Genomic DNA, 23,998 nt, shown 5'->3' with positions numbered 1-23,998 from the left:
TGGGAGACGGAGGTTGCAGTGAGCTGAGATGGTGCCACTGCACTCCAGCCTGGGCAACAGAGCCAGACCCTGTCTAAAAAAAAAAAAAAAAATTGTTTTTTTTTTAGTATCTTCTTAATTATGTATAGATTGTGTACATATATTCCTGTACTAATTGAAGATCAAGGAAACCCCAGAGAAGCTCCTACACTGTTATTATTAAGCTTAACAAACTTTTGAAACACATAAAATTGAGTATTGTATGACTTTAGACATTGGTGGAAAAATGAAGACATTTTCTTCATGGTTCAGGTACATAGTTTTAAAATATCTTGCTAATCCTGATGGTTCCACACTTACACCAATGTCAAGGGTGGAAAGAAATCCATATTACGAATGATCTTGATAACTGAGAGTTTGGGGGCCATCTCCCCGTAAGAGCTGATGTGTCTTCCCCATGTGGCGGGCAAAGAGCTCCCAGCAGAAGCTGAAGTGGCAACTCTACCATTTTCTTTCTTTCTTTTTTTTCCTTTTCTTTTTTTCTTTTTTTTTTGAGACAAAGTTTCGCTCTTTTCCCCAGGCTGGAGTACAGTGGCATGATCTTGGCTCACCGCAACCTCCGCCTTCCGGTTTCAAGCTATTTTCCTGCCTCAGCCTCCAGAGTAGCTGGGATTACAAGCACCCGCCACCACGCCCGGCTAATTTTTGTATTTTCAGTAGAGACAGGGCTTCATCATGTTGGCTAGGCTGGTCTCAAACTCCTGACCTCATGATCCACCGGCCTCAGCCTCCCAAAGTGCTGGGATTACAGGCATGAGCCACCGCGCCCGGCCAGCTCTACCATTTTCTTGGCACTTGGCCTCGTTTTGTCTACAGCTCCTACTTTGTTTACACAAATCTTTTCAAGCAGCTGACCCACTTTGTGAGGGTGATTTCAGCAAGAAGGGGTCATAGCCATAAGGAGGCTTTACCAGGAGGCACCAGAGAACTGCAGGGTACCCCATGGTGGGGACACAGTCAGACATATCAGATGGGAATTATTAGCTTTGACATACAACTGAGACCTACAGAAGTTAGCATCACATGGAATGCTAGTGCTTGCTCTGGTGGTACTCCTTGATTCCACTGTCCCTCTGGCTGCTTCCTGCTCCTTGAAGGATCCCTGACTGTGTGTCCTGGAGACTGGGTGAAGGAGCCTGTGTCATTCTGTCAATGGAACAATAGAGAAGTTGAATTATTACTTTTTTAAAGTTAAAACAAAATGAATAGACATTGTAATTTTTTTCTCCCATCATCTCAATGGATGCTTAAAACCTATCTCAGTGTATTGAAGTTGGTTTTTTTTTGTTGTTGTTGTTGTTTTTTTACTCATTTGTGCTTTTTGTCTCCTATTTAAGAAATCTTTGCCAAACCTAAGGTCATTAAGATTTTCTCCTATCCATTCTTATAAAAAGTTTTACAATTTTAGCTCTTACACTTACGTCTGAACTATTTTGAGTTAATTTTAGCATATGCATGCTTTACAGAGCTCATTTAACTTTTCCTCTTCCATTATTTTATCATAATTTCTGAATTGATAATTCACCACTTGGGGTTTTATCTAATTTTTGCTTTCCTTGTATTTATTCATTTGCCATTCATTCATTCATTCATTCATACGGATCTGCAAATAAAAAAGGAAAAGGTGGCTGGGCATGGTGGCTCACGCCTGTAATCCCAGCACTTTGGGAAGCCGAGGCGGGCAGATCATCTGAGGTCAGGAGTTCAAGACCAGCCTGACCAACATGGTGAAACCCCCTCTCTACTAAAAATACAAAAATTAGCTGGGTGGGGTGGCATGCATTCAAGGAGAATCGCTTGAACGTGGGAGGTGGAGGTTGTGGTAAGCTGAGATTGTGCCACTGCAGTCCAGCCTGGGTGACAGAGTGAGACTCCATCTCAAAAAAAAAAAAAAAAAAAGGGTTATGAAATTGTTTCATATTGAGGTGGTCATGAGGAGAAGCCCACTCTAAATGAATTGCATAAGTTAACTAATTTTTGGATTGGTTAATGCTGTTAATTTGCATTGGCATTTTGTCAATGAGAAGACCCACCTTTCTTACCTGTTGCCTTTGCTCATTAGCAAGTATGAGAGATTGCCATAGATCAGGAAAACAATGTAACATGGAATTGATGCGTAAGAGCTCATCTGTTGAGAGGGCAGTTTTGGTTCTGATGTAGGCGGTCTGAGACATTGGCTTGGCCAACCAGGCCCTCTATACCACCTGTCTTTACACGTATTGTCGCTGCAAGATGGGTGTTACCTCTGTAGGATGGTGTATTAGTCTGTTCTCGTGCTGCTAATAAAGACATACCCAAGATTGGGTAATTTATAAAGGAAAGAGGTTTAATTGACTCAGTTCAGTATGGCTGGGGAGGCCTCAGGAAACTTAACAATCACGACAGAAGGGAAAGCAAACACATCCTTCTTCACATGGTGGCAGGAAGGAGAAATGCCAAACAAAAGGGGGAAAAGTCCCTTATAAAACCATCAGATCTCATGGGAACTCACTCACTATCACAAGAACAGCATGAGGGTAACTGCCCTCATAGTTCAATTACCTCCCACTGGGTCCCTCCCACAACACTTGGGGATTATGGGAACTACAATTCAAGGTGAGATTTGGATGGGGACACAGCCAAACCATATCAGATAGGAATTATTAGCTTTGACATTTTGTACAACTGAGACCCAGAGAGGTTAGCATCACATAGTATTGGCGGGGGATGGGAGACCCAGAAGTCAAACTGACATCTGTTGTCTGTACTCTGAGCTCAGGGAGACAATGCCGGACACCCTCTGGGTGGGGCAAATGTTGTTAGCTGGCTGTCATCATGCAGCTTCCCCTCTGAAGCGCCTGCTGGCCCCAAGACCTGTAGGCCACCCTGCCTGTGCCTGACCACGGACCAGCACTTTGTGGTTTCTGTGCTATAGGCTTCGGGTTAACCAAAATTGGGTTACTGTGTGTGGCCCTGTTATTTTGAATATTTCTAGAGGGGAAGTCCCTTTAATGTTACTTTACTGGCCTTCAAGGGATACTGGACCTCAGCCTTCTCCAACGTCTGACCTAAATTACTCTGTTTTCCCTGTTCCTTCCAGTGGAGGCCATAGTGGAGTTTGACTACCAGGCCCAGCACGATGATGAGCTGACGATCAGCGTGGGTGAAATCATCACCAACATCAGGAAGGAGGATGGAGGCTGGTGGGAGGGACAGATCAACGGCAGGAGAGGTTTGTTCCCTGACAACTTTGTAAGAGTGAGTACAAAGCAAAACCCTTTTCCTGTCTCCTGTGTGGGCTCTGCTGACCAAAGTCTATGGGGGCGCTTGAGGATGAATTACATGAACTCTCTTAGGGAATGGCTTGACCTCCTATGTGATATCAAGAGAAGCATGTATAATTTTGCCCTTGGTATCTGGGATCCTTGTTTTGAAATTGCTTTTTTAAGGCTCAGGATGATCTCTTTCCACTATGTATCACTTCTTAGGATATGCTAAGGCTGGGCGCAGTGGCTCACGCCTGTAATCCCAGCATTCTGGGAGACTGAGGTGGGCAGATCACTTGAGGTCAGGAGTTTGAGACCAGCCTGGCCAATATGGTGAAACCCCATCTCTACTAAAAAAAATACAAAAATTAGCCAGGCGTGGTGGCATGTGCCTGTAGTCCCAGCTACTTGGGAGGCTGAGGCAGGAGAATAGTTTGAACTTGGGAGGCGGAGGTTGCAGTGAGCTGAGATTGTGCCACTGCACTCCAGCCTGGGCAAGAGAGCGAGACTGTCTCAAAAAAAAAAAAAAAAAAAAAAATAGTAAAGCTTGTTAAATTGTTGTATCTACTTGTTTATTTGCTTTGGGAGTTTAAAAGAATTTTACTTCTTTTCTATTCCTTGCAAAATGGAGGTAAAACTCAGTTTTGACCACTTAAATAACAAATTAAATGTAGAATTCAGCCAGACATGGTGGCTCATGCCTATAATCCCAGCACTTTGGGAGGTTGAGGCAGGAGGGTCACTTGAGCCCAGGAGTTTGAGACCAGCCTGGGCAATATAGGGAGATCCCTGTCTCTACAAAAATAAAATAAAAAAATTAGCCAGGCATGGTGGTGTGCACCTGTAGTCTCAGCTACTTGGGAGGCTGTGGTGGGAAGATCACTTGAGCCCGGGAGGTTGAGACTGCAATGAGCCATGATCATGCCAGAGCACTCCCTGTCTCTAAATAAATAAACAAACAAATAAATAAATGTAGAATCCAAATTATGGAATGCTTTAAATGAATTAATGAATATAGAATTCAAATTATTCAATGTTTTCCACCTTTGTATTCATATTGCCTTTTTTTTTTTTTTTTTGAGACAGAGTCTTGCTCTGTTGCCCAGGTTGGAGTGCAGTGGCATGATCTCGATCTCAGCTCACTGCAACCTCCACCTCCCAGGTTCAAATGATTCTCATGCCTCAGCCTCCTGAGTAGCTGGGATTACAGGCATGTGCCACCACGCCCGACTAATTTTTGTATTTTTTTTTAAGTAGAGATGGGGTTTCACCATATTGGCCAGGCTGGTCTCAAACTCCTGACCTCAAGTGATCTGCCCACCTCAGCCTCCCAAAGTGCTGGGATTACAGGTGTGAGCCACCATGCCCAGCTCATATTGCCTTTTTGATAGGAGCAATATTATTTTCCTTTACCCTTTTATGTCCATGAAGCATTAAACAAGACTTACTTCTTCAGTAATGTTTTGAAAATTATGCCTTTTGGAGAAGTCATCTACAGGTTAATTATAAAAATGTAACTCATTCATATTAATAAATTACCACACAGTTGTAAGTAATACTTTGAATTGTTGGGTAGAAAAGGATCACCTGGAGGCTGTTCCTCATGGGAAATATTAACTAGGTCTAAAAGTCCCCGTGCCATAAACTTTCTGTCTCATACTGGAGAAGAATGGATTGTTCTCAGAAGAATGGATTGTCCTCAGTGGGAAGACCTGCATGCAGAAGTCCCCAGGTCCCCTGCTGTAGTCTCCGTGTTACCAGATAATACTTAAGAGGACTGTGCCTTGGATACAGGGAGACAGGTAGTATGGGGAACCTTGGGCCCAGAGAAGCAGGTGACCCCCGCCAAAGGAGCCCTGAGGGCTGGGTGGGAGGAGTTTTTTTATGACAAGGGGTTGTTGATGAAAAATGTGTGATGGACGCTGGACTTCCAGTCACTACCCTTTCAGAGTCGAAAATGAATAGGAACCTATTTAAATCTTTCTTTAGGATCTTGTCTCAGGGTGATCCTGCTAGCATTTCTGTTTTCTTTTCTCTTTGGTGTGAGAAGGCTGGGGAGAGTTTTGTAGGGAACATGCTACTAAACATTGCTTTCTGGAGTTGTAGGAATATAGGCTTTCCCCCCACTGGACTACACTTGAATCCAGCCACTCTCTCCCATTTTAAGAGTGGGAAAGTGCTGCATCTGGGCCACCACGGACTCTTTTGAGGTGTGAATGGGAGTTCTTTTGCATATCCCAACAAAGACCCCAGTTTTAGGAAAGGAGCATCCCTGAAGTTGAGCTGCATTCTAGTGTGGAAGGAGGGTTTTTCCAGATAAAAGGGGCAGTGGTTAGAGTGAAGATGAAGGAAGAAGGAATGACAGAAGGGGACTGTGGGAAAGAGAGAAGACCCTGGGAAGGAGGGAAGACTGTGGGAAAGATAGCAAGATTGTGGGAAAGTGAGCAGGACTGTGGGGAAGAGAGTGGAGGGCCCTGGGAAGGAAGGAGGACTGTGGAAAGGCGAGGTGGATGGTAGGAAAGAGGGAGGAGGACCCTAGGAAGGAGGACCATGGGAAGGGGAGAAGGATCATGGGAAAGAGAGAGGAAGACCCTGGGAAGGAAGGAGTACTTTGGGAAGGTGAGGAGGACTGTGGGAAAGAGGGAGGAGGACCCTGGGAAGGAAGGAGGACTGTGGGAAGGGGCAGAAGACTGTGGGAAAGACAGAGGAGGACCCTGGGAAGGAAGGAGGACTGTGGGAAGGGGCAGAAGACTGTGGGAAAGACAGAGGAGGACCCTGGGAAGGAAGGAGGACTGTGGGAAGGGGAGAAAGACCATGGGAAAGAGGTAGGGGGACCCTGGGAAGGAAGGAAGAACGTGAGAAGGCAAGGAGGACTGTGGGAAGGAGGGAGGAGGGCCCTGGGAAGGAGGGAGGACTGTGGGAAGGAGAGGAGGACCGTGGGAAGGAGAGGAGGACCATGGGAAAGAGAGAGGAGGAGCCTGGGAAGGAGAAGGGACTGCAGCATCAGCTCCAGTTTTGAGGGTAGGTCGTATTTTGAACACCTTTAATGTGTCTTGTTGGCCTAGTGTCACCTGATTTTAAACCACAAATCTACAGATTCAGAGAACTGAGTTGGAAGGCACTGAGAAAGCCTATGGAATTTGCTCATAGCATAGGGCTGGCGCGCTGTCAGTGACTGTGGAGGGAACCAGGGCAGGGAAATGCAGTGTAGGAACTGCCCACGCGAGAGCTGGAACCTGACCCTCCCCCTGCTCGGAGAGGACTCCTTGCTGTGAAATGGAGGTGATGTCTTGACCAGAAGGTCTCCGCATTGCCCCACCTGCTCTGCTTTGGGCTAGGCCAGTGTGGGCATGGCAGCAGGCTCCTGTCCTGTGGCTTCCCATGGGCTTTGGCTCAAGGGAAGCCCTGGTGGGAGATGGCAGGGAGGGAGGGAGGTGAGTGAGATTGAGGGGCGGGGGGAGGCGGTTATCCTGCCAGCTCCCTGCTCATGTGGATTTTGGGCTGGCCGTGTCCCTCACGGGATGGGTGGCTGCTCCAGTCAGGCTCACCTTCCTCCTTACCCCTCTCTCCTCATTCCTTCAGGTCTGGGGGCTTCCTTGTTTTGAGTCCCGGGCTACCACCTTGGGCTTTCTTTATACCTCACCCACCGTGTGAAAGTCTATTAATCCCACCTGAGATTACCCTAATTCGAGTGGGCCATCTGTTTCCTTTTGAGAACCCGACTACCTCATCGGCCTGTTCAGAGGATTAAACCAGAGAATGCTGGAAATTGTCTAGCACAGTGGCCAGCCCCTCAGTGAGTGTGCCGCAGTGCTGGTCACTGGGCGAGGGAATGGGTCCTCTCCTCTGGGCCTGAATTGCCCTGCACTCACCTGCTCAGGTGTCCTCTAGTTTCAGCTGGAGCACTTCCAGGGAGGGGAAGACATGCTCTTGAGAGATGCTTGTTCTACCTAGGGCAGAAAGGATGTAGCAGGAGTGGCTGGGGCTGCGCTACTTGTAGCTGTCACATTTGGCAGAAAAAGAAACTTCTATTCTTTCAGATGGCTGAGTCTATTTTCAAGTCTTCACCCACTGGAAATGTTTTAGGCCTATTATTGAAAATTCAGTAGGTGGATGCAGTGGAGTTAAACAATAACCAGGACTCTGTAGAGAATTCTAAAAGCTGAAAATTCATCTTTAAGTAATAGTAATCATATTGGCATAGGTGTGCACTTTTGAAAGTGACTTTATGCATGTCCTGTTTAGTGTAAGAATAATGTGTCCCCAGATGGAATTGGGTAATTTTGTGGAATCCCTTTTTTTTTTTTTTTGGGATGGAGTTTTGCTCTTATTGTCCAGGCTGGAGTGCAATGGTGCAATCTCGGCTCACCGCAACCTCCGCCTCCTGGGTTCAAGCGATTTTCCTGCCTCAGCCTCCCGGGTAGCTGTGCTTACAGGCATGCGCCACCATGCCTGGCTAATTTTGTATTTTTAGTAGAGACAGGGTTTCTCCATGTTGGTCAGGCTGGTCTCGAACTCCCTACCTCAGGTGATCCATCTGCCTCAGCCTCCCAAAGTGCTGGGATTACAGGTGTGAGCCACCACACCCGGTCAGGAATCCCATTTTTATACCCACAAGCCTTTCTGTCCATGTTACCACTGTCAGAGAGCCTACCTTAAGCATTTTCTTTCTTTTTTTTTTTTTTTTGAGATGGGTTGCATTCTGTTGCCCAGGCTGGAGTGCAGTGGCATGTTCACAGCTTACTGTAGTGTCGATCTAGGCTCAAGTGATCCTCCCACCTCAGCCTCCTGATTAGCTGGGACTATAGGTGCACACCACTACACATGGCTAATTTTTGTATTTTTAGTGGAGATGGGGTTTTGCCATATTGCCCAGGCTGGTCTTGAACTTCTGGCCTTAAGTGATCCTCCCGCCTCGGCCTCCCAGAATACTGGGATTACAGGCGTGAGCCACCATGCCCTGCCAAACATTTTCTTGTTTCATTTAGCAGATCGTTATTCAGTATCCCATTTGAGCATGCTCCTCCAGAGTGTTGGGATTCGTATCCACCTTCGTCTCAGTGCTGTCTCAGTCTCTCAAGAGAAAAATACCAGCCATTCCCCTGGTATACTGAGTAGCAGGCCATCCCATTGTTAAGAAGATACCTGTGCTTTGTCAGCTCTCGGGCTATTTTTCATCATGCAGAAATGTACCCAGCTAGGCCACATGCCTTTTTAGGTTTGTCTCTCTTTTATTTAGTTTGTCCTTATTTATTTATTGTAAATATGGAAGAAGAATCTTTTAAAATCTCCCTTCTCTTTCTTTTCTTTCTCTCTCTCCCCACCCATGTCTTTTTTTGAGACAGGGTCTCATTCTGTCACGCAGGCTGGAGTGCAGTGGCGTGATCACGGCTTACTGTAGCCTCAAACTCCTGGGCTCAAGCAATTCTCCCACCTCAGCCTCCTGAGTAGTTGAGACCACAGGTGTGAGCCACCACACCTGGCTAATTAAAAAAAAAATTGTGTAGAGACAGGGTCTCACTATGTTGCCTAGGCTGGTCTTGAACTCCTGGGCTCAAGCAGTCCTCTCACTTTGGCCTCCTGAAGTGTTGGGATTATAGGCATGAGCCACTATGCCTGGCCCCCACCCACTTATTTTGGAATACATTTTTCTTTATCCCTCCCCTTTACAAAAGTATTCATTTTTAAGATGAAATTTATGTAGAGTAAAATGCACAAGTCATATGTCTATGGCTTGATGTTTTTTTTTTGTTTCTACGTAAGTGCGTACCTCTATAACCACCACCCAGATCAGTGCTATTTCTATCCCTCTAGAAAGTTCCACCATGCCTATAAAAAGGAAGGGGGAAATGTCAGAGGCGTTGGAACCAGAGCAACTGCATCTTGAATAGGGGTTAGGTAAAATAAGGCTGAGACCTACTGGGCTGCATTCCTAGACGGTTAGGCATTCTAAGTCACAGGATGAGATAGGAGGTCAGCACGAGATACAGATCATAAAGACCTTGCTGATAAAACAGGTTGCAGTAAAGAAGCCGGCTAAAACCCACCGAAAACAAGATGGTGATGAGAGTGACCTCTGGTCATCCTCACTGCTACACTCCCAACGGTGCCATGACAGTTTACAAATGCCATGGTAATGACAGGAAGTTACCCTATATGGTCTGAAAAGGTGAGGAACTCGCAGTTCCGGGAATTGCCCACCCCTTTCTTGGAAAGCTCATGAATAATCCACCCCTTGTTTAGCATATAATCCAGAAATAACCATAAAAATGGGCAACCAGCAGCTCCAGCAGCTCTGCCTGTGGAGTAGCCATTCTTTTATTCCTTTACTTTCTTCTTCTTCTTTTTTTTTTTTTTTTTTTTTTTGAGGCGGAGTGCAGTGGGGAGATCTTGGCTCACTACAACCTCTGCCTCCCAGGTTCAAGGGATTCTCTTGCTTCAGCCTCCCAAGTAGCTGGGACTACAGGCGCGTGCCACCATGCCCAGCTAATTTTTGTATTTTTAGTAGAGACAGGGTTTCACCATGTTGGCCAGGACGGTCTCGATCTCTTGACCTTGTGATCCGCCTGCCTCGGCCTCCCAAATTGCTGGGATTACAGGCATGAGCCACTGTGCCCAGCCCCTTTACTTTCTTAATAAACTTGCTTTCATTAAAGAAAAAAAAAAAAAAGAAAAGAAAGTTCCACCAAGCCTTTTCCCAATGATTCCTCTCCCCTTCGGGAATTGATCATCATACATTAGTTTTGCCTGTACTAGAATTTTATATAAATGGAGTCATACAATATGTGTACTTTTATATATGACTGGTGCACAACAAAATGTTTTTGCATACGTCGGTACTTTGTTCTTGCTGTATAGTATCCCATTATGATGAATATCCCATAATTTGTTTATCTAATATTTTGTTGATGGATATTTGGGTTGTTTCCAGTTTGAGGATTTTATTGATAGAGGCTCTGAACATTCTTGTATGTTGTCTTATGGACATTAGCACTAATTGCTCTTGCATATACACACATGTAAGAGTGGAATTGCTGCTGTCACTGACTTTCAACCTGTAGATTTTTCTCTGTGTAAAGTTGTGGCTTCCATTGAGTGAGGGGAGGAGGTGCCATACGTATGCCTGGAGCCTCATTTGCGCCACACTAGTCAATTTAGCTAATCAGCCTGAATCTTGTCATAATGTGGCCACCTATGAATATAACTGCTGAGGCATCCTGATGCACAGAACCCAATCTCCCAGTGATAATTTGATTATTGGGCCCCAGGAACTAACAAAGACTGATTTTTAATTTATTTTTTAATTTTTTTTTAGACAGTCTTGCTCTGCCACCCAGGCTGGAGTGCAGGGGTGGGATCATAGCTCACTGTAGCTTCAAACTCCTGGGCTCAGGTGATCTCTTGCCACAGCCTCCCAAGTAGCTAGGACCACAGGTATATGCCACCTCACCTGGGTAATTATTTTGTATTTTTTGTATAGACGGGGTTTCACCATGTTGCCCAGGCTGTTCTCCAACTCCTGCGCTCAAGCGATCCGCCCGCCTCAGCCTCCCAAAGTGCTGGGATTACAGGCGTGGGTCACGGTGCCTGGGCGGGTCTTGCTATGTTGTTCAGCTGGTCTTGAACTGCTAGGCTCAAGTGATCCTCCCGCCTTGGCCTGCCGAAGTGTTGGGATTACAAGTATGAGCCACTATGCCAGGCCTATTCTTATATTGTTAAAAACATACAAAGAACATGTGTCAAAGTTTCATTGAACTTATTTAATGAGGGAACTAGCAGAATAACAAAACGAGCTCAGTGAGAATATGAGGAACTCAGTGGAAAAAAAAAACCTCAGTGGAAAAAGGAATGTTCAAATAAGATTGCTAAGTTAGGTTCAAAACTGGTTCATGTCTTAGAGAACAATAAAATCTTTACCTCTGGGGTTATCATCTCTACCAGAAAAGAAAAAAGAGAAAACAGCATACCTTATCATTTTTCTACATTATCTTCTGACTTTTATAGGATTGTAAAATATCCTAGTAGTGTTAGTTAAATCAAGTTACATTTTCAGAGTCAGATGACCCTCCTGGCGGGGGATGGCGGGGAGTGCTTATTAAAAATGCAATAGCATGACATTAAAAGGTCACATGATCATCTTTTTTGCCTAGTTTCTAAGTTTTGGGTTTTTTTTTTGTTTTTGTTTAACAGACCATAATATGGGGTACAATAATAGGAAAAACTAGGATGATATCTTAAAGTCATTTAATTAAAAAAAAAAAAAAAAAGACTGCGCTTCTGGGACCTCAGACTGCTACCTAAAACAGAAAGCCAGTCACCTATTTCAGGTAGATGTGGACTCTTTCACAGGGGTTAATTTTCCCATGTTGGATTTAATTACCAGTATCTTCCTTTTAAAATCTTACCCTCAGATCCAGACAACATTGTTCTTTAGTCAAGCAAAGCATGTATAAGCAGCCTTTTTTTCTGAGTTCTCCTGAAAGGGACCCACAGCTCTACATTTTCAAATGAATTTTAAAAGAAAAAAGCCTTGAAACTATAGCTCGGGCTGATGTGCATGTGTCTGCCTGCTCTTTTAGGGGACATTTCTCTGTTAGGGGACATTTGATAAAGTTCAACAGGACACAGGCCCTCAACATTTTGTAGCTCACAGATAGACATGTGGAAGGCAGGAAGCTATGATAGGATTTAAAAGAATATGCTTGTTGATCTTTAAATTTATCTGACTGTCTGTGAGGAAGTAAGCTGTTTTCTCTGCCTGTTTTTATATGTGTTGGGCAAAAATACATTTTCCCCTCTGCCTGTCCAATTGTTGATGGGTGAAGTGTGTACACTTGCAGCTTGCATGTCCTATGTGTGCTGAGCATAACCATTCACAGCTCGCTTGCCGTGGCCTCAGCTTTCATTTGCTAGGTGTTTTAGATCTCTCTTTGGCACATTTAGAGCCCATTTTGATATTTGTTTAAAGTGGTTGGTGAATGTGGCTGTTCTTTTTTGATCCATGAGGCAAAAGGCCAGTATTTTGCCTAATTGTACCACTCTGAGATAAAGCTCACAGTTACTTTGTTCTTCTTGATTTATGAAGGGATCACAGATCTACTTCAACAAGTGTCATAAAGTAGAGATTTTCAGGTTACTGTTCTACATTCAAAGACCCTGACATGGATCTCTTTAAGCATATTTCACTTTTCTTTAAACTTTAAACTCAAGGGCCATTAATTTTGTGAATTATATGGATGATTGTTTTCAAGATGTTTGTCTGTCTTCACAAGGTAGCAGTAATTTTTCTGGGTGTGTTATGTTATGTTATGTTATGTTATTTGTTTATTTAGAGACAGTGTCTCCTTCCATCGCCTAGGCTGGAGTGTAGTGGTATGATCATGGCTCACTGCAGCCTCAACCTCCCAGGCTCAGGTGATTCTACCACCTCAGCCTCCCGAGTAACTGGGACTATACGTATGTAACCACCTCACCTGTTTTTTTTTTAAATTTTTTGTAGAGATGGGGGTATCACTATGTTGCCCACGCTGGTTACCCTCCTGGGCTCAAGTGATCCTTTCGCCTTGGCCTCCCAAAATGCCAGGGTTATAGGCGGGAGCCACCGTGCCCTGCCCAGGTATGTATTATAATGTGCAGAGCCTCATCTTGCTCACAACATTTAGTCCTGGTGTCCTTGGGCATGTGGGCATCTGCTGTGTCTTAGGCACCAGAGGATATAAACTCAAATGAGATGGACTGAATGGAATATTGTCACAAATGTAACTTCTAGAGGATGATAGTTTTAGCTCCTATGACCTGCCTTTGGGAATTCTGTGCTTTAAACATTGTTCTACAAAGATATTCTGTAAAGATGTTCTGGATTAAAATGCCACCTGAGAAGTTTCTGGCTGAATTCATCCGGCAACTGTTAGAATGTGCTAAATGAACCTACAGTTAGCTTTTTGGCCCTGATGGCTGTGTTACTTTATGGAGTAATAATGGCTGCATTCTATTCAAGGCTTACTGGCTGCCTGGCATTGTATGTATAATCTACCCATGTCTGTCTGTGTACAGTGACCAAAATTTGTTAAGCCCTTACTGTATGCCAGGTAGGAAGGAGGCCAAGCCCTTTCCATGTTTTTTTGTTTGTTTTTTGAGATTGAGTCTCACTGTGTCACCCAGGCTGGAGTGCAGTGGCGCAATCTGGGCTCATTGCAACCTCCACCTCCCAGGTTCAAACAGCTCTCGAGCCTCAGCCTCCGGAGTAGCTGGGATTACAGACGTGCACCACAACGCCTGGCTGATATTTGTATTTTTAGTAGAGATGGGGTTTTGCCATGTTGGCCAGGCTGGTCTCAAATTCCTGGTCTCAAATTCCTGGTCTCAAGCAATCCACCTGCCTCAGCCTCCCAGAGTGCCGGGATTACAGGCATGAACCACCGCGCCCAGCCCCTTTCCATGCTTTTTAATCTCATCAAATTCTTCTACCACTCTATGACAGGTAACTGAGGCATATCAGTGTTAAAAGCCATACTCACAGTCACACAAACTAGTGAGGAGCAAAGAGAGCATTGGAATCCAGGCCAACTGGCTCTGCAACCTGAGCTCAAGCGGGCAGCATTATCTGGGTGTCTGAATTGTCCTGACAGGACTGTGCTCTTCACCATTATTGTCTGCTGTAATATGCCTTCCCCAAGTGTCCATTCAGGTGGAATCATGGTATTTAACTTATTTCTGTCTGCATTTTAAAGAATTCTCTTCAAAAGTTGGCTCTTTCAACTCAAAAGAACAACCTTTGCCTGGATTTATGGGCTTGTGTTGTTTTTTCCTACAAATTCTGAAATTAAGGCAATTAGGGAAAATATTTCATTATTATTAATTTGTAAGCACACATCGTTTTGCAGTGTTCAGCAGGCTATGCTTTCTAGAAGGAGTTTGACTGTCTTTTCTATCAGTGGTAAATAATCAAGATGTGTGACTATCCAATTGTTCCCCATCCACGGGGCCCTCAAAACCAACCGATTCCAGCTCAAATTATTCTTGAAACTTTAAACATACAGTTTTCTTTCAGAAAAACAATTTCTAAAACTAACAACTGGAACCTGTTAGATTCTGTTGTGAGAAATGTTATTCCAAGTAGGGTCTGGAGTAATTAAGTACAAGTGTGTTACCAATAAGAACCCACATCATTTGGCGGTTTCTTCAGGCTTTGTAACTGTTGTAGTGCAGAAAATGTGGTGGAGGGGGGCGGTCTTGTGACTCAGGGAGAGCTGTGACCTCAGTGAGTTTTAATCCCCTGACTGAGTTGATCGTGGTGATTATGCATAATGGAATCTTATTTTCTTAATGGCAAGATTATCGAATCTTAGCTGGGAAAGGGACTTTAAGATCATGTGTTTTAACCCTTAGCTTTCTACCAGATAAAAATCTAAACCATCTGAGATATCACCGTGATCATTACTGGATATTTAAACTTGTTAAGCTTGGGGCTCCCACAGCGACTCCATGTCAGTGTGTCTCTAACCTAGTTCTGCTCCAGGTGCACTACATCATCAGAATTTTGTGGTGGGGGCAGGAGTAGGGATAGAAGCCTTAGAATCTTTTAAAATGTTCAGGTGATTCTGCTGCTTGATCTAAAGCTTGGGCATTCATTTTGCACAATGGTACCGATAGGGCAGTACCATGTTTTTAATTCTAGTTTCTTTTCTCAAGAACATGAATTGGTAGCTGGTGACTTCAATTAGAAAATATTTTCATCTTATTTCTAAAGTAGCTTTATGAATAAAGTATTAATAGCTATATTAGTGAATATATAAGTAAACACAATCATGCTGGAAATTATTTTAAGAGTTTACTACAAATACACAAAGAACATAGTGATATGTAAACAGTGCTTGATTTAAGTCCATTAGAATTAATACATTCTGGCTGGGTGTGGTGGCTAACACCTGTAATCCCAGGACTTTAGGAGGCCAAGGCGGGCGAATCACTTGAGGTCAGAAGTTCGAGACCAGACTGGCCAGCATGATGAAACCTGTCTCTACTAAAAATACAAAAATTACCCAGGCATGGTGGTCCATGCCTGTAGTCCCAGCTACTCAGAGGCTGAGGCACAAAAATCGCTTGAACCTGGGAGGCAGAGGTTGCAGTGAGCCGAGATTGTGCCACTGCACTCCAGCCTGGGCAACAGTGTGTGACTATCTCAAAAAACAAAAACAAAAACCAAAGAGAATTAATACATTCTAATTGCGGAACTTCTGGACTCAATGATTCTCTATCCCACTCTCTACCTGGTGGTAGTGAGGTAGGCACAATTTCTAGCAATGGTCCTCAAGATTCTACTCTTAAGTCCCCACAACTTGTACATGTGATGAGCTATCATTCCAGTGATTTTGTTATGTTATATGGCACAATTGACCTTTAAACAGGGAGGTGATCCAGGTGGGCCTAACATGAGTCCTTAAGAGCAGAGAACTTTCTCCTGCCTAGTGGCAAAATAGAAAGTCAGAGGAGGACTTGCTGCTTTGAAGAGGGAGGGGTCATGTAAGAAGGAAATGGGCAGCCTATAGGAGTAGAGAGTAGACCTTGGCTGGCAGCCAGGAAAGAAATGGAGACCTCAGACCTACTGCCGCAAGGTGCTGGATTCTGCCAACAACCTTAGTGAATTTGGAAGTGGGTTATTCTTCCAAGCCGCCAGATAAAAGTCTAGCCTATTCACGTCTTGATATTGGCCTGTGAGACCTTGAGTGAACAAAGAACCCAGTTGAGCCTATCGGGACTTTTGACCTACAGAACTGTGAGATAAAAAATGGGTGTTGTTTTAGGTAACCCATGGCAGCATTCCCTCATCTGCTGGCATGTCGTCAGGGGAGACTGACTGGGGATTCTGGACTTCCATCCCCATCCTTCCACTCAGCAGTGGTAGGCAGCTCCCCTTCCCCACTAGAGAATGGGGAAAATCTTGGAGACGAGGGAGCTGAAGAAAGGAATTAATTAAAGGAATATTCCCTGCCTGCATTAGAAGTCCTGGGCAAACAACTCCTAACCCACCTGCATGTGAATCTGACTAGAACAAACATGCCAAAAAGTTTAGCAATAGAAACTTTAACACAGAATATCACCCAGGTTTTCAGAATGACCTCTAAGTAACAGAGATGAAGCAGACCAGAATAGTACTGCAAGGGCTCTGAAATCAAACTATCGTTAAAACTGCAGCCAACAAAAATAGCCCAGAATATGCGTACTTAGCCTCAATAGGGTTAATGCCTGCTAAAATTTAAATAGTATCTAGAGTCTTGTAAGATAATAACCCAAATGCCCAAGATACAATTTAAACCATCAGTTGTCATACCAAGAACCAGGAAAATCACAACTCGAATGAGAAAAGCCAATCAACAGATACTAATACTGAGAAGACTCAGATGTTGGAATTATCTGACAAAGGTTTTAAAGCATCTATCATAAAATTGCCTTAATAAGCAATTTCAAACACTCTTGAAACAAATGAAAAATTAGAAAATCTCAGCAAATCAATAGGTTTTTTAAAAATGGAAGTTATTGAACCAAAAAATAAACAAGTTAAAAAGCTCACCAGATGAGCTCAATAATAGATGACAGAGGAAAGAATCAGTGAACTTGAAAATGGATCAATGAAATTTACTTAGTCTGAACAACAGATAGAAAATAGTCTGTAAAAAATGAACAGAGCCTTAGAGGCCTATGGGATAATAACATCAGATCTAACATTTATGTCATCGGAATTCCAGAAGGAGAAGAGAAGGTTATGATAATAAACAATATTGAACGAAATGATGACTGAAAACTCACCACATTTGGCAAAAAGCATAAATCTTCAGAATCCAGAAGCTGAGCAAAACCTAAACAGGATAGACCTAGAGAAATCTATGCCAAGATACATACTAATCAAGCTTCTAAAAATGAAAGGCAAAGAAAATGCAGCAAGAGAGACATGACATATACTTACAAGGAAGAATGATTTGAATGACAATGAATTTCTCCTGTAAAATAGTGGAGTCCAGAAGGAAGTGCACAACATTTTCAAGGGCTGAAAGAAAAGAAAGATTAACTCTGAATTCTTTGTCTGGTGAAAATATCCTTAAGGAATGAAGAGAAAATGAAAACATTCTCAGATGAAGGAACACTAAGAGAATTTATCAATAGGAGACCTATCCTTAAATAATGCCTAAAGAAAGTTTTTTAGGCTGGGCACGGTGGCTCATGCTGGTAATCCCAGCACTTTGGGAGGTTGAGACGGGCGGATCACGAGGTCAGGAGATGGAGACCATCCTGGCTAACACGGTGAAACCCCATCTCTACTAAAAATACAAAAAAATTAGCCAGGCATAGTGGCGGGCACCTATAGTCCCAGCTACTCGGGAGGCTGAGGTAGGAGAATGGCATGAACCTGGGAGGGGGAGCTTGCAGTGAGCCGAGATCGTGCCACTGCGCTCCAGCCTGGGTGACAGAGTGAGACTCCATCTCAGAAAAAAAAAAAAAAAAAAAAAAAAAGTTTTTTAAACATAAAAGAAATGGTAACAGAAGAAAGTTTGGAATTTCAGAAAGGAGAAAACAGCAAATGGGTAAAAATAGGGAGTATGTATAGCAGGCCAAGTATAGGGTATGTGTCATTAATTTGTTGTTGTTGTTGTTGTTGAGACGGAATCTTGCTCTGTTGTCTAGGCTGGAGTGTAGTGGCACATTCTTGGCTCACTGAAATCTCTGCCTCTCAGGTTCAAGTGATTATCTTGCCTCCGTCTCCTGAGTAGCTGGGATTACAGGTGTGCACCACCACGCCTGGCTAATTTTTGTATTTTTACTAGAGACAGGGTTTCACCATGATGGCCAGGCTGGTGTCAAACTCCTGGCATCAGGTAATCCACCTGCCTTGGCCTCCCAAAGTGCTGGGATTACAGGTGTGAGCCACTGTGCCCGGCTTGTATCATTAATTTTTAAAAACATGTTTGATGGTTGAAGCAAAAATTATATCATCTGGTATGGTATCCAATATATAGAGAGGTAATATGCAAGAAAATTATATTTAAGAGGTGGGGAGGATGTAAAAGAACCTAACTGGAAGTAAGGTTTTTACACTTCACTGAAATAGGAAAATGTTGATCGAAGTAGTCTGTGATAAGTTACATATGTATATTGTAATAACTAAAAAACTCTAAAAATCACTAAAAGTATAACTGTACAAAGAGATATACTAAAACTGCCTATAAATAAAAGGAAATTCTAAAGAATGTACAAGTAACCCACAGGAAGACAAGAAAAAGGAAACAATGAAAAACAGAGTGAACAAACAGAAAACAAATAATACAATGGCAGGTGTAAGTCCTAACATGTCAATATGTGTTTTAAATATACCAATTAAAAAACAGAGATGATAGATTAAAAAAAACTTGAGTCAACTGTATGCTGTTTGTAAGAAACTCACTTCAATTATATTGATATAGGCATGTTGGAAGTAAAAGGTGGAAAATACATACTATGCAAATATTAACTTTAAAAAAGCAGGGGTGGCTACATATAATATCAGATAAGGTAGACCAGAGAGCAAAGAAAATTACCAGGGACAAAGAAGGACATTACACAATGATAAAATTGTCATTCCACCAAGAAGACATAGCAGTCCTAAATGTGTATGGGCCAAGCAACAGAGCTGCAAAATATATGAAGCAAAGACTGATAGAACTAGAAAATAGACAAGTACACAGTTATAGTTGGCAACTTAGCATCTCTTTCTCAGCACTTGACAGAATTACTAAACAGAAAATCAGCAAGGGTATAGAAGGCCTGAACAACATAATCAACCAAGAAGTTGTAATTGATGTTTACAGAATATCCTACACAGAAACAGCAGAAAACACATTTTTTTTCAAGTACCCATGAAATATCTGCCAAGTTAAACCATATCCTGGGTCATAAAACTAACCTCAATATATTTAAGGGAATTGAAATAATAAAAAAGGTGTTCTTTGACCATAAGTAATCAAGTTAGAAGTCAATAATGGAAAGATCAGAAAACCTCCAAACACTTGGAAATCAAATCACACACTTCTAAATAATCCACAGGTCAAAGAAGAAGTCTCAAAAAGATTAAACAAATACATAGAACTGAATGAAAATGAACATACAACATATTAAAATGTGTAGGACACAGCTAAAGCAGTACTGAGAGGAAAATTTATAGCACTAAAGTTTACATTAGAATGGAGGAATGTTCTCAAATCAATAATCTAAGGTCCTACCTCAAGAAACTAGAAAAAGTGAAATAAACTGAAAGCAAGCAGAAGAAGGAAATAATGAAGATAAGAGCAGTAATCATTGAAGGTGAAAACAGAAAAACAACAGAGAAAATCAATGAAAAAGCCAGTTCTTTAAAGACCAATAGGCTGGGTACAGTGGCTCATGTTTGAAATCCCAGCATTTTGGGAAGTGGGAGTGGGAGGATCACTTGAGCCCAGGACTTTGAGACCAGCCTGGGCAGCATAGCAAGACACTATCTCTCCAAACAAAAAATAATAATAATAATCAAAAAATTAGCTGGACGTGGTGGTGCATGCCTGTGGTCCCAGCTACTCAAAAGGCTGAGGTGGGAGGATTACTTAAGCCTGGGAGGTTGAGGCTGCAGTGAGCTGTGATTGTGCCACTGCACTCCAGCCTGGGTGACAGAATATGATCCTATTTCAAAATAAATAAATAAAAAGATCAATAAAATGGATAAACCTCTAAGAAGACAGGCAAAGATGAAAAAGAAGACACAAATTAGCATATTAGGAATAAAACAGGTGATACCACTACAGATTCTGCAGCTATTAAAGGGACAATAAGAGAATACCAAATTATATGTACATACATTTGACAACTTAGATGAAATGAACCAATTCCCTGAAAACTACAAACTACCAAAACTTACCCAAAGTGAAATAATGTCAATAGTCCTATAACTAACTGTTAAAGAAATTGAATTTGTCATGTAAAAGCTTCCAGAAAAGAAATATCCAGGCCTAGAGGTTTTTCGTCATAATTTCCACCAAACATTTAAAGAATTAGCACCAATTCTGCATAATCTTTTCGAGAAAATAGAAGAGGAGGGAATGTGTCCCAATTAATTTTATGAGGCCAGTATTACCTTAATACCAAAACCAGATAGACAGCACAAAAAAGAAAACTGCAGGCCAATATCCCTCAAGAACATAGACACAAAAGTCCTCAGCAAAGTATTAGCAAAACAATCCAGCAACTTATAAAAAGAATTATATACTATGACCAAGTGGGGTTTATTCCAGATGTGCAAGGCCACTTCAGTGTTTGGAAATCAATCAGTGTAATCCATGATATCAACACGCTATGGGAGAAAAAAATCAAATCACATAGTCAGATCAATTAATGAAAAAAATTGACAAAATTCAACACCATTCATGATAAAAACTCTCAGCAAACTAGGAATAGAGAGGAACTCCCCCAACTTGATAAAGAGCATCTACAAAAATGCTGCAGTTAACACCATATTTAATGGTGAAAGACTGTATACTCTCCCCCTGAGAATGGGGAAATAAGGTAAGGATGTCTGCTCTTACCAGTCTCATTCAATGTAATACTGGAAGTCCTAGCTAGAGAAAAAAATAAAAGACATATGAATTGGAAAGGAAGTTGAGAAAAAAATAAAAGACATGTGAATTGGAAAGGAAGAATAACATCTTATTTGCAGATGACGTGATTCTCCAGTAGAACATCCCAAGAATTTACCAAGTAACTCCTAGAATAAGTGAGTGCAGTAAGGTCACAGGATATAAGATCAAACACACAATATTTCTAGATACTAGCAAGGAACATATGGAAACTGAAATTAAAAACACAATGCCATGTACAGTCTCTCCCAAAAGAATTGAAATACAGTTATGCATTGCTGAACAACAGGGATATGTTCTCAGAAATGCATTGTAAGGTGATTTTGTTGTTGTGTGAACATCATAGAGTAGTATACTTATACAAACCTAGGTGGTATAGCCTACTACACACCTAGCCATATTGTATGGCCTATCACTCCTAGGCTACAAACCTGCACAGCATGTTACTGCAGGCAGTTATGACACAATGGTAAGTATTTGCATATTTAAACATATCTAAATATTGGCTGGGCACTGTGGTTCACACCTGTAATCCCAGCATTTTGGGAGGCCAAGGTGGGTGGATCACTTGAGGTGAGGAGTTCGAGACCAGCCTGGCCAACATGGTGAAACCCCGTCTCTACTAAAAATACAAAAATGAGCTGGGCATGGTTGCCTGTGCCTGTAATCCCAGCAACTCAGGAGGCTGAGGCACGAGAATCGCTTGAACCTGGGAGACAGAGGTTGCAGTGAGCTGAGATCTCACCACTGTACTCCAGCCTGGGCAACAGAGCAATACTCTGTCTCAAAAAAACAAAAAACCATATATAAATATAAAAAAGATACTTAATACAATAGAAGTGTGGTATTATAATCTTATGGGGACCATTGATGTATATGTTGTCTATTATTGACAAAAACAATGTTATGCAGCATATGACTATACTTAGGTATAAACTTAACATGTACAGGATGTGTATGCTGAAAACAACAAAATGTTGTTAATAGTATTCAAAGAAGATCTAAATAAATGGAGAGACATACCATATTTTATGGATTGGAGTCAATGTGGTAAAGATGTTGATTCCCCCAAATTAACCTGTAGATCTAATGCAATTTCTATCAAAATTCCAGCAAGATTTTTTTTTGTAGCTATAGACTAGTTTATTTTAAGATTTATAAAGGAAATCAGGAGAGCTACAATAGTCAAAACATTTTGAAAACAATTTTGAAAAAGAAGAGCAAAATAGGAATCTACCCAATTTTATGACTTACTTTAATAGTTATAGTAATCAAGACAGTCTAGTATTGACACAGGAATACACATATAGATAAAGGAATGGACTAGAGAACCCAGAAATAAACCTACACAAATATGCCCAAGTGACTTTTTGACAAAAGGGCAAAAGCAATTCAATGGAGGAAGGATAGCCTTTTCAACAAATGATACTGGAGTATTTGGACATCTATAGACAAAAAAAGTGAAACGGCCTAAATCTAACATCTTATTAAAAAAATTAACTCAAAACGGATCATGGATTTAAATGTAAAACATAAAACTATAAAAGTGTTAGAATTAAACATAGGCAAAAATTTTGGGGACCTAGGCCTAGGTGAAGAGATCTTAGATATCATACCAAAAACAAAATCTTTTTTGTTTTTGCTCTGTCGCCCAGGCTAGAGTGTAGTGGCACATTCTCAGCTCACTGCAGCCTCGAGCTCCCAGGCTCAAGTGCTCCTTATGCCTCAGCCTCCCAAGTAGCTGGAACTACAGGAGTGAGCCACCACGCCTGGCTAATTTTTTGTATTTTTTGTAGAGATGGAGTCTCCCTATGTTGCCCAGGCTGGTCTCAAACTCCTAGACTCAAGTAATACACTGCCTTGGCCTCCCAAAGTGCTGAGATTACAAGTGTGAGCCACCACACCTGGCCAACACAATCTATTAAATAAAAAAAGATCAATTAGACTTCATCAAAATGTGAAGAGGATGAAAAGATAGGTTACAGACTGGGAGGAAATATTTGCAAACCACATGTCTGACAAAGGACTTGTATCTAGAATGTGTAGAGCTCTCAAAATGCGACAGTAAGAAACCAAAACAATCTAATAAAAATGGGTGAAATACACGAACAGACATTCACTGAAGAGAATATGCAGATGTAAAATAAGCACATGAAAAGATGTTCATCATTAGTCATTAGAGGAATGCAAATTAAAACCACAACGAGAAATAACTATGTATCTATTAGAATGGCCATTAGGATGGCTAAATTAAAAATGGTGATAACACCAAATGCTGACAAGGTTGCAGAGAAACTGGTTCTCTCATATATTGATGGTGGGAATGAAAAGTGGTCAGTCAGTTTGGAAAATAGTTCGGCAGTTTGTTATAGAACTATGTGCTTCCCATAGGACGCAGCAGTTGTACTTTTGGACACTCATCCCAGAGAAATAAAAACTTAAGTTCACAGAAAAACCTGTACACAGATGTTCATAGCAGCTTTATTTGTAATAATTGCAAATTGGAAATATCTTGAATGTCTTTGAGTGGATGAATGGTTAAACAAGCTCCGGTCCAACTATACCATGGAATACTACTCAGCAATAAAACAGAATGAACTGCGGATACACACAACAACTTAGATAGATCTCAGGGGCATCGTGCTTTGTGAACAAAGCCAACCTAAGATGTTACACACTATATGATTTCATTTATATTACATTCTCAAAATTACAAAGCTATAGACTTGGAGAGCAGATTACTGGATGTCAAGGGACAATGACAGGGTGTGGGGAAGACTGGTACCACAATGAAGGGGTAGCATGAGGGAGTTCCTTTTGAAGATGGAATAGTTCTGTATCTTGATTGTATATTGATTGTGATCCAGTGTGTAGATTTGTGCAAATCTACACATTGGATCAAGTTGCAAAGAGTTACACACAAATCAGTGTATGAAATGACTGATGAAAACAGAATAAGGTCTGTAGTAAACAGTATTGTACCAATGTCATTTTTTTTGTTTTGATATTATACTATAGTCATATATCATCACTGAGAGAAGCTAAGTGAAGGGTTTATGGGACTCTATGCACCGTTTTTGT

The 23,998-nt window shown here is 41.9% G+C and overlaps 1 protein-coding gene across 3 annotated transcripts in view; it reads left to right on the top strand.

The window, feature by feature from the left end:
* SH3KBP1 (SH3 domain containing kinase binding protein 1) overlaps window positions 1–23,998 on the top strand; it is a 356,010-nt gene that overhangs the window by 48,562 nt on the left and 283,450 nt on the right. For 2 of the 3 annotated variants that reach the window (XM_002831442.5, XM_054544393.2), the window contains exon 2: window positions 3,119–3,276. In XM_002831442.5, coding sequence (XP_002831488.2) covers window positions 3,119–3,276 — 158 coding nt within the window. The remainder of the gene's footprint in view (window positions 1–3,118; window positions 3,277–23,998) is intronic. The other variant, XM_054544392.2, reaches the window with a different exon arrangement.

The sequence above is a fragment of the Pongo abelii genome, chromosome X (assembly GCF_028885655.2).
Source record: "Pongo abelii isolate AG06213 chromosome X, NHGRI_mPonAbe1-v2.0_pri, whole genome shotgun sequence".
NCBI classification, from domain to species: Eukaryota; Metazoa; Chordata; class Mammalia; order Primates; family Hominidae; genus Pongo; species Pongo abelii.
Note: the sequence above shows the minus strand (reverse complement) of the source record. Positions and strands in the feature narration are given on the sequence as shown.